General features: G+C 38.2%; 1 protein-coding gene across 2 annotated transcripts in view; it reads right to left on the bottom strand.

The window, feature by feature from the left end:
- Positions 1-300: 300 nt before the first annotated feature.
- Positions 301-11,945, bottom strand: part of TAOK1 (TAO kinase 1) — a 169,847-nt gene continuing 158,202 nt past the window's right edge. For both annotated transcript variants that reach the window (XM_047707229.1, XM_047707228.1), the window contains one exon: positions 301-9,593. In XM_047707229.1, coding sequence (XP_047563185.1) covers positions 9,132-9,593 — 462 coding nt within the window. In that variant the 3' untranslated portion in view covers positions 301-9,131. The remainder of the gene's footprint in view (positions 9,594-11,945) is intronic.

The following is an 11,945-nucleotide window of genomic DNA, read 5'->3' as shown; positions in this document are numbered from 1 at the left end:
TTCTACAGACTAGAACACTGGTCTGTATAAAACTGAAGAACTTGCATCAGACCATTAGAACCTAAAGCAGAATCACCTCACACCTACAACACAACAGGCCACTTCATTTTCTGGGCAGAGTTTGAGGGAATTAGGCTAGAGGGTTCATGTTCACATCAGGGACTTTACTCTTACCCGTACCTTACACACTTCTGTAATAACGCCAACATCCAGCATAGTGCCCAAGACTATCCAACAGTCACTTAATTGAAATATACTTTATCATTGAAATAAAATTACTTAAAAAAGCTGAACAGACACTCTGTGTACTAAAATTACTTTATTACAGTTGATTTTTTTAAACATTTCCTTTGCTATGATACAAAGGATACTTACAAACAAAATATTACATATGACCTTGTTTTCGCTCTTATGTTCTGACAACTTGGTAACAGCTTTAAATGCACAATCTATACAATTAATACAGGTTATATATGAACTATAAGGTATGTTGAACCAGAAGAATACTGACAATATACTGTACAATAAGCCTTACCAGTTAGTGCTGCGGACCATTTCTACCAAAAGGAAAATGCACATCTGTACAGTCACCTTTACCAGCTGGTGCTGACAGTGAGGGAGAGGCTTCTTCCCCATTGCAACCCTTGATAAGCCTCCACTGTGGGCGTCTGTTTGGTCCGAAAATTGAGAGGACTGTGTGTATTTAAAATTAGTCATTGGTAAAGTGGCAGAACATCACTTTCAATACGATAATCTCTCACACCAAAATATCAGTCCTAGTTTTAAAAGACCACAAGTCCTTTGTGTACCACAAAAACCCTACAGGCTCAAGGGCTTTGGGAGATGAGAAGATGAAGGCTGCCAAAAAAGGAGGCAAGAAACCAAGCCAAAATCTAGGTCTTGCAAAATCGTCATTTTTCCCTTCACCAAAGGGAACTAGAAATGTACAAATTCATTGATGAACCTCAATGATAACGTATCAGTTAGCTGATAACCCTCATTTTATCTGGACCCCTGACTTGTGGGAATAACTGAAAGAGATTGTGAATAATACATACCACTTTTAGAAAAGAACTTCTTGCTTAGTTAAAATATTCCCTTCAGCCACCAAAGCTGGTCCTGGGCTAGTACAGGTGTGCATTCATCTCTCAATGGTCTACTCAGAAATGATAAGGTTACAGCTTTTTTTCTTTTCTTTTTTTCTTTTTTAAATAAAAAAGCAATTGACTGAAGCATTTTTCTTTTTTTTTTTTCCTTTAGGTAAATAGCAAAAATAAAAATAAAAACCAACCCTGGCATTTGCACAAATAATGCAAATGGAGCGATATGGCCTTTAAGGTAAGGAGTTAGTAGAAAGGAAGAGAGAAGTGAAGAAAATTCAAAGAAAACAATGTATTAACTTTTCTTTTTAAAAATTTCTACAATACATGTGCAAAAAAATCATGCTGGTTGAGGAAAACAGGGAAATGAGTATATAAAACTAAAAACATAAATAATATGTTTGGATGACTGGTGAAAGCAGAAACCAACCTGGGTTACAAAAAGGATTATACATTCAAGATGCTCTTAAACCCAGTGGGATAACTTATGTTAAAACTGTGTTAATAGTTAACGTTAAAAATCTCAAGTTTGTTTTTAAATCTTCACAATACAAGCAAAGCTGTTTTAAAATATACACTATACATATTTCTCAAAGTCTCTCCAACCTCATTAATGCGCATTAGGCTATCTTTTTCATATACTAAAACAAGGGGGTTCTGAAAGCTAGATTGCTCAGAGTAACCCATCCATTATTTAAATGTCTTAAGTTTTAAATGGGTTAAAAATTTTAGCAGACTTACATAAATAGGATTTAGCAACACAAGTGTTAATTTAAAAAACTCTAAAGCACTTACAAAATTATCTGGTTGGAATTGTCTGGGAAAGTTATGTGCACTATTACTTTAAAATGTTATTTACATCAGATCATTGCTTTTGTAAAAATCTCTAAAAGATAAAAAACAAAACTAAATAAGTTTGGAGAATTAACCTATTCTAAACTAGCAGAGAAGGATCATAAAAGGAAAGGTAAAATCAGAAAATTGTCTTCTAATAATCCCACATATCCTCTCCACTTGGATTTTGCCCTATGAAACCACCTGCAACTCCTATTAGGCTCATATATCAAGTGTCAAGATAATGTGGTAAAATATATCTTGTCAGATAAATTACTGGCCTCAAGTGGAATTTTTTTTTTTTTTAAATTTTTCCACCTTGTATCTCTGGCTTGGATTATTTTAGAACACATATATGTAACTAATTGGTGGGGCAACTCTAAATAGGCACAATTCCCATTTAATGTGGAATAAAAGGTGTAACACATAAAATGTTGGGGAGAAGGGGTGGTGTTTTTTTGATATTATGAAACGCAAGGAAGCACATTTGGAATGGGCACCAAAAAAGAGCTATCTGGCAACACACCAGGGGCAGCCAACATCTTAATAAACTAAACATAGTTGTCTACGACAAAAAGGGGGTTAGAAGGGTTTCAGGACCCCCAACCCCTGTTTGATATGTGCCAAACAGTCACATGGACCAGCCAGAATCTGAAAACATTAAGCAGTTACATCTTTAAATCACATAATTCACTCCATGACCATGTGCAATTTATAATAACAATAATGTTCATGCTGAGGCAATGTATTTGAGGGCTCAGAAGAAGCAAAATGTGCCACTGAGAGAAACCTGTTCCCACAAGACTGGTCTTCATGCTTTCAAGTGGCCCTAATACATCTTTGAAGCTAAGCCAAGCCATGCAAAAGCAAAGAATACACACTTTTGTTAACAGCGGTCTCATTTCTAAAATCTCATTTCTCCACTGACCTCAGGGTTGCCACTGAAACACAGGAGTACTGAATGCACACAAAAGAGGGCTCACGGATTTTTAAAAATGCATTTCCCTCGTCTGTGTTTACCAGCCTTTCACACCTTAGGCTACAAGGCATTTCAGAGAAAGGTTTAGTGGGGATAATGACAAAGGAACATATGTAATTCAGGAAACAGGAAAAATGCCTCGGAAGCGGGATCAATGTGCCAGCAGTTAGCATAGTTCATTTCCTTTGAAAATTCAGCTACAGAGCCCAATAAACAGTTCCAAGCCATAATGTTATCACCTGCATAATTTACATAAACATTAAAACTCTTGCACTTTATAGACAAAACACACGTCTGTAAACATGGCCACTGGGGGAGGGAGTCTCCCTACCTCATTCATGATTGAAAACATGTAATCATTATATTAAATAAAATGACTTTGCTTCAAAAGATGTAAAACCTGACCAATGATTAAGCTTTATTTTCCCCTGTTTAACAACATTTAAGCATTAATTCTAAAAATGTCCCCTAGGATGGTTTCAGGATTAAATGCTAAGACCACAACTGGCAATGACATCAACTCCTCTCTAGCTGGCACAGACTTATAAACTTTAGTACAAAAACAAAAAAATACAGAAACTAGGTCAATTTGTTAGCTACATATTTACAGATAATTACATGATTTTTCACTCATAATTGCTAAAAAACTATGAGTGAAAAGGAAACTGTGCAGGCTGAATTACCCGTACTTTGGGGGGAATCCATGGGCATCAAGACACCCTTTTCATTCATTCAGAAGTCTCATCTTCTCTCCACTTTTTCATGGCAAACTACCTACAGATGTCCAAGTTGGTATACCCAGTGGGCATCCTGTTTCAGAGAGGATTAACTTTTTTCTCTACTAAAGAAGAATCTCTCGTATATTTAAATTCAAAAAATAAACCCGAAGCAATCAGAAAGACACATACATACACACAAAAAAATATCTCTGAAACTTCAAAAAGAATTGCTGGGAAACAAGTTAACAGTGATGGTGACATAGTAAGTGGCTCCCCAGTTTTAATTCTCTGCCTTTATTTTCTTTAAAGGATATCTATTTTTGGGTAGGTGGGAGGGAAGTGCAAGTTTAAGAAACCCACAACAGGCAGATAAGGTGCATACTAATTTATATTTCTTACAATCTGAAAGCTATCATTAAGCCAAATGGGTTTTCTTCCCTTGTGTGAGTGAAATTTGGAAATCTGAATATAAACGAGGGAAAAATTAGTCAACATGACTTTAAGGGGGCTACCAGAATTCAGTAGAAAATATAAATATACATTAACGGAAGAGTTCTCAGCTTCACTTTCTTGCTCTAGACAGTGTTTAAATAAAACTTACTTCCTTACAAATTAATAGTCATTTCCAATGTAGACCTATTGTGGTGATTTCATAAAAGTGCAGACAACATAACCACACACACAGCAAAATAGACTTCAATCAGTAGTCCCTGCATACAAGAGGCAAGTCTGCTAAGTGTACAGCACAGTCTTCATGAGGATGGGAAATTTCCAGTTCTTAACTAGGAGTGAGTGAGTGCCTTCTCAAAGGCAATGCTACAACTTGGTTGGGGGCACTATCACGTTAGATGAGGGAAAAACAAAACAGAGATAATTCATTTCTCTTTAATAATGATCTGTATTTTGGTAAGCAGCTCAAAGATGACAGCCCGAGTTTTGGCTTTGTTCCTTAGAGAAGGTAGTTCTCTAAGAAACAAGAACCTCTTCTTCCATCGTTAATAGGAGATTCACACTTATACGCCTTAAATATATTATTTTCTGACTCGAATACACACTAAACACTTCACATTGTGAGCATGGGATAGAATGCAGGACCATATAAACTTCCCAGGAAAGGCTTGCTGTGTTGGGCCAAATCTGTGCTTAATAGCAGTGGCTCAGAAGGGCTGGAAGGTGCACGAAGAACTTACTATTAGCAAGCAAGAGAGGGCAGATCAAGGGAGAAAGCCCCACACCGATACCGTATCCTTCTCTCCCAGTGGCCATTTCCTGTTGATCTCACAGTTTAGGAGAACCTTAGATGCTTTAGCAGTAATTCCTTTCTTGGCTGTTTCAGTCCTTAACAAAATTTGTAAGTATTAGTATCAGTGGAGTAAAAAGAGTAAGAGGATCAATGGCATCGCTCCTAAAAATCACGTTTAGATTGTGCACATGGAGGCTGCGACTTCCTGGTTCTTTTCATCATCTTTGCAGAGGAATCACCACCAGTATTTTCAACTTCCATGGTTCATTTCTCTCTGCATCACTTATCTTTTATTGCGTCACAACACAAACTCACAGAAACACTGACTGGCTCCTTCCCCAGCAACATTTTACTGGATTGTAACTTATGGTTCCACATTTACTTAACTTTCTTACCACCCACGCAAGTGCTAAGAACGGAGTAAAAAAGAAAAGATTGCATCTAATGACCACCTTCTCATAAATATCAACCCAGAATACTCATTCTTAAGAAACACATGCATTCTTGCCTTAACTGAGGACTGAAGTAACAAACAAAATAACAGAACCTTAAGCGCCCTGATGGAAATGTACAGTATGAATTACATCCACCTATCTACACACACATATAGACACTCATATGTATATACAATATATACATACAAATGATAATAGCTATACCAAAATGTGCATATTTAACACAGTTTTAAAAAGCCAGTAGATCATGGTATAATACAATTTATTTCCACTAGTGAATGGCACACATGGAGAAATGCAAAGGAGGTGTTTCAAGTACAATATTTTTCACAGGTGAAAATAAACAGTATTATTCCAGTGTCCAACACAATGTATTCTATAAAAGTTTAAAATGCCAGACATTTAGTACTTAAAGAAGTAGAAAGTTACTAAAGTCTGCCTTATGGTCTGAAAAACATACTCATAGAGTTTTCAATTTTTAGATAGAGGGTGAGGAAAAATAGGAGGAAGTGTCAAGGACAGTTTTAGTGTACTCAATGGTCTTGACTTAAGTCTAGGCAGCTGAAAATCATGACTATGCTATAAAGTTCAATTCACCAAAAAATCCTTGGCCTTGGGTACCAAGCATATTATACCTGTGGGGGTGGTTCAAACGCAGTACTATTCATCTGTAGGCACAGAAATGACTAAAAAGAATGGCAGCTCTAAATAAAAGTTATATAAACACATTTTCCAGCTAACATTATCTGTATCAATGAAAATACTTTCAAATACTATAATTTGGGGTTAGAGCAAAGTTTAATAAGAACAGAGAAAGTATGTGCAAAAGGAAAGGAACCCAATTAGCAATAATATATTTCAAAGTATGAGGTTTTGCATTTTTAAAATGCTAACTTAAAAAAAAGGAGAGACAGTGAACACAAGAAACATTTTACTGCCAAGTTCTGGATACCAGATATAGCATTGCAACTTTCTGATATGCTGGACAAATTTCCCATACTTTTTATTTTCTTAAATACATATATACCAAGTGAACACCAACACTGGGGAGGAGGTAGTATTAATTTGATCAAATGTTGACATTTGTACACCGATTCAGAAAGTGCCTGCTTCTTTCTCTAGGATCTCTCAAAACCTTTCCAATTTTTCTGCTACAAGCTTTACTCTTTGATGATTCCTACCAAATATGAGATTCCTCAGAAGTTAGATCTTACAAACACACACAAACCAATTAGTTGGAATTATTTTTGCAAACTATAAATATTTTAATTAAAATTAACTTAATGGAATAATCCAGTATAGTCATGACCTACATGTAAAACTGGTTGCCACACATATCAAGATACAAAGCCCTACTGGATAGACATTTGGAGTCAGTATTCAATCACAATTACAAGTATATATGAACTCAGTAACTCAATTTGACTAACTCAAGTCCACAAGTAGACTTTAACATGAATCACTGGTAGTGTTTTGGATTTTCAAGAGTTATATATACAAAATTGATTTGTTCCCCTAATCCACCCCTCCAGTAGTACAGATGGGCCAGCCTGAATAGTTTTTTAAAAGGTATCAAATTCCATCACATTTTTGGACATTTAATTAATTTTAATTTTAAAGACCTCTCCTATCATTTTCCTCCAAACAGGTACATTTCTCAATTTGTTAGAAATACTGTATATTTTAATGCAAAAAAAGATATTGAGAAAATTAAAAGCCCCTTTCATTAGATAGGACAAGTGCATGTTATGTTCACTTAAAAACTGGTAATCTTGAACATGGCCAAAAGGGCAATGTATCTAAGTACTACCCGAAACACTGCCTACAACTGAGTGTGAATTCTACTGTTATCTTGGTTTTAAAAAGATTTGCGTTAAAATATTAATTTTTCTTCCAGTTACCTTTAAATGAAATGCCAGAAACACCTAGAGGGGATTCATGGAGATTAAGATGACGTATGTGGGGAAGACTTAAATTTGGCTGACAAAACCAAGATTTCAACAGTGCTAGATTACTGTTTGGTCATTAGTCAGGTCTAGGTGAAGAGTACCATTGAGAGGGACTTACAGAATTCTAACTTGGAGCCCTCTGACCACATGAAAAGTAGGACCCAGAGTTAGCAGCAAGGGTTATTCAAGACAACTGGGGAGGGGGCAGGACAATAACTTGTAAGAAATGCTGATCTCACTGGAAAGGACATTTTTTTCCTTCAAGTCATACTCATAGCTCCTTACCCACCTTCAACTCAATTTCCACACTGGCTGTGGAATACCAAGTAACATCTGACTTTTAGCACTGGGTTGATCCTTCATTGCAAAACACAAAACAAAACAAAATATGCCCCTCTCTGGGAAAAAAAGTTAGCTTTTGTTAAGAGATTCCCTGACCACTATAACTTAACTTTTTTTTTTTTTTCTTTTTTAATTTGCCAAACTTGCTAGTTCCTTTTCAGTAGTACTTTAGCACTGAGGCTAGAGACTTCTGGAAGTGGTGTTTCCTATTGTGTGATGTTAACATGATGCCAAATGGTCACTAAGTCTCAAGGAACTAGAAGTTTGTAAAAGTATTGCAGCAACAAAAACAGCCGGGGGGGGGGGGGGGGGGGGGGAAGGACCTGCACATGCAGCAAAATCTACAGTGGTGATGAGGATTAGTCAGCAGCTGGTAAAGTCATTGGCTCAGTGACTCCTGGTTCACTATGGCAACTACACATTTAAATAATTGGCTATTCTACTTGTAAACAGGAAATCCCATAAGCCAAAGGGGGGGGGGGACAATCAAATTATGTCTTTGTAGTGTGATGAGAATTCCAATGGATGGCAGTTTGCAAATATGGCATCATTCAAATGCCTCTGGCATTTGACTTGTATTGGCTACATGTCTTTGTTTTCATACAAAGTAAAAGTACTGTCTGGGGTCTTGGGAGTTACAGAGCTTAGCTAGGATGAGATATCACAGTATAAGCAACAAAACATTAGGATATATAGGCTTCATCTCCTCACTCTGCTGCTGAACATACCCACCACATGAACTTTCAAGGGCCTCTCTCACCCTCTGGTCTCCCCTTTGAAGGCTCACAGGTTTGTTGATGCAATTCCCACACAACTCAGTGATCTCTTGAACACCTCCATCTCACCATGCCACGAAGAAGGCACAATTGAACGGACAAAACGATGAACAAAAACTGACAAACCTATGCACCACTCAGAAAAAGAACTAAGTTGTTTTCTACTCTCTGAAAAAGTCAATGCAACCCTTTAGTGTTCATGGATTTCCACTTTTTTACTCCAAATGAGGCTGAGAAGTCAGACCAATTTAATAAAGAAAATACACTGATGAGGGGATACAGGTGTGTTTCCATAATCACTTGTTTCAGCATATGCTGCCTGCTGTGAGTGGCTCATGAGAATCTGGGGTATGCAGACAGGCTTTCCATCTTTTCCCAAATTTCTTAGGCTATAGTTGCCCCAAAGTGATGACTCAAGCCACTATGCTGCATTCTATTTTTTCCATGTTCAGTAAATACCCCCAATGTAGCCAATCTTTTTACATACACACATCAATTCCCCTTTTCAAAATTTTTCCAAAAGTTAAAAAACAAAACAAAACCCGGCAGCCAAATACTATGACATCCCAATTAGTAAACGCAAACCAGAATGCTTTACAAAAATGAATGAAATATACCATATGCACTCAGCTCCCACACTGTAGTACCCAAGTGAGGAGGCTGCTGTGATGATGTCTGTAGGCAGTTTCATTTGGCAGACAGCTCCAGCAGAATTGCCACTCTCAATTATTAAGTTATGTATAAGACATGTGTGACCCATTGGATATTTGTGAAGTGACACTCGTGCTTCTGCTCATGCCCTGCTCTGTCCGTCCCCCAGAAGCTGTCCGCCTCAGAGCCTGAGGGCTATTGCGGACTCCCATACTGCTACCTCGGGGTACCCCTTGCATTGGCCCTGAAGGGTGACCCCATGGCTGGGGTCCACCTTGCATTGGATGGCCCCAAGCTTGTGGTGGGCCACCCATGGGATGACCCCAGTGAGGTCCTGGACCCCCAGTAGGATTGTGAGACCAACCAGAAGCTCCCGGGTAGCTGTGGCTAAATGCCTCAGGGGAGAGATTGGAAAGGACCATGTTACTAAAACCTAGTCTCATGCTTTCAGAGTCAAAAGCTTCAATTTCTCTGGCTTGACGCTCCAGCAGACTTCGTATTCGTTCTGTGCGTTCATTCTGCAAAGCCAACATCTCTTCTTCAATCTGTTTGGGGTTGGGGGAAAGAAGCAAAAAGAAAGCTGATATATTTTTAAAGATCTATAAACTAAGGAAGCAATAATAACTCAGCTTTGAAGTTAATCAAAAAAAGGTTCACTTTGGCTACTTTATGGATGTACATTTTAAAAACTGAAGTGGGTGGGGTACCTCGATGGCTCAGTCTGAAGAGCATGCAACTTTTTTTTTTTTTTTTAAGAGGGACAGAGAGATAAAGAGAGAGGCAGAGAGAGAATCTTTAGTAGTCTACACCCAGCACATGGCTCAATCCCGCAACCCTGAGGTCATGACCTGAGCTGAAATCAAGAGTTCCAGCCCCATATCGGGTACAGAGATTACTTAAAAATAAAAACTTTCTAAAAATTCTATTAGAAAACTTAGATGTCCTGTAGGAATTGTACATAATTTATTTATATTTTTAAAATGTGCACGATCAGGGCGCCTGGGTGGCTCACTTGGCTAAATGTCTGCCTTTGGCTCAGGTTGGGATCCTTGGAAGAAGCCTCGAACAGGCTCCTGGCTCAGCAGGGCATCTACCACTCCCTCTGCCCTTCCCCTTTGCTCTCTCTCTCAAAAGAAATAAAATCTTTAAAAAAAAGTATCAGGGGCGCCTGGGTGGCTCAGTGGGTTAAAGCCTCTGCCTTCGGCTCAGGTCATGGTCTCAGGGTCCTGGGATGGAGCCCCACATCGGGCTCTCTGCTCAGCCGGGAGCCTGCTTCCCTCTCTCTCTCTGCCTGCCTCTCTGCCTACTTGTGATCTCTCTCTCTGTCAAATAAATAAAATCTTTTTTTTTTTTTTTAAAGATTTTATTTATTTATTTGACAGAGAGAGATCACAAGTAGACGGAGAGGCAGGCAGAGAGAGAGAGAGAGAGGGAAGCAGGCTCCCTGCCGAGCAGAGAGCCCGATGCGGGCCTCGATCCCAGGACCCTGAGATCATGACCTGAGCCGAAGGCAGCGGCTTAACCCACTGAGCCACCCAGGCGCCCAAATAAATAAAATCTTAAAAAAAAAAAAAAAAAAGTATCAGATCACGTTCTTTTTAAAAATTAAATCAGACGACTTTATTTTTCATTTGATTTTAAATTTAGTTGGTTGTTACATTAGTTTCAGGTAAAATTAAGCTCTTTTTTTAAGTAGGCTCCAAACACAACACAGGGTTTGAATTCATGACCCTGAATTAAGGGTCACGTGCTGTACCGACTGCAAAGGCAGGGGTGTCTGGCTGATTGGTAGAACATGTGACTCTTGATTCCAGGATCATGAGTTCAAGCCTCATACTGGGTATAAAGCCTACTTAAAAAAAAAAAAAAAGAGGCAAAGGTAATGACCTCTGCTGAATAAATCAAGGCAATTATGATCAATGGTGACTAAATCTATTAGGTAAGAAGTTGAATGAAAAGGAAAATGGGGAACTAGCCTTATCAGACATCTCATAATATCACTCTAATAAATATGAGGGGCACCTGGTGGCACAGTCGGTTGAGCATTTGACTTCTGGGTTTTGGCTTAGGCTGTGGTCTCAGGGTTATGAGATCCAGCCCTGTACTAGGCTCTGCGCTCAATATGAAGTCTCCTTAGGATTCTCTCTCCCTCTTTCCCTCCCAGTCGTGCTCTATCTCTCTAAAAAATAAATAAATAAATCTTAAAGTAACTATGGTACTAGTGTGAAATAGACAGTAAAAGAGAAAGAGAAGGAAGACCTCAGTTTGTAGGCATTTATTAATTTATTAGAGAGAGCATGAGTGGGGGAGGGGCAGAGGGAGAGGGAGAAAGAGACTCCCTGGTGAGCAGGGAGCCCAACACAGGGCTCTATCTATCCCAGGACCCTGAGATGATGACCTGAGCTGAAGGCAGATGCTCAACTGACTGAGCTACCCAGGCACCTCAGTTTGGAAGCTTTCAGTGCAAGACAAAAGCAGTAATTAATTTAATGGGAGAAACAAACAGCGCAAGCACATTTGGCCAACACCTAGAAGAAAATGAGAATGGAACCCTATTACACCACATTCCAGATAGACCAAAACCTGAAAACAAAAAACTAAAAAGTTTTCATCGAAAAGTTAGGAGATTCTGTGTAGCTAAAAATTCATAGCTGGATAGCCATCATTATCAGTTCTGGAAAACTGGAAGTATTACAAATAAATAAATATAGTTGACTGTATATAATTTTTTAAATATTAAGAAATAGAAAATGAAAGACAAATTTGGAGAACTTTATGGATGAAAAGATTGATAAAACTTGAACCAACTGATCAATATTAATAGCACTTAAATTGGGATAGTTAGACATTGTGTGTCTCTTGATGTGATGCAAAAGGAAGTAAACTATAACCCTTAT

This window comes from Lutra lutra, chromosome 16 (assembly GCF_902655055.1).
Source record: "Lutra lutra chromosome 16, mLutLut1.2, whole genome shotgun sequence".
Lineage (NCBI taxonomy): Eukaryota > Metazoa > Chordata > Mammalia > Carnivora > Mustelidae > Lutra > Lutra lutra.
The sequence above is the reverse complement of the archived record's forward strand: the minus strand, read 5'-3'. Positions and strand labels throughout refer to the sequence as shown.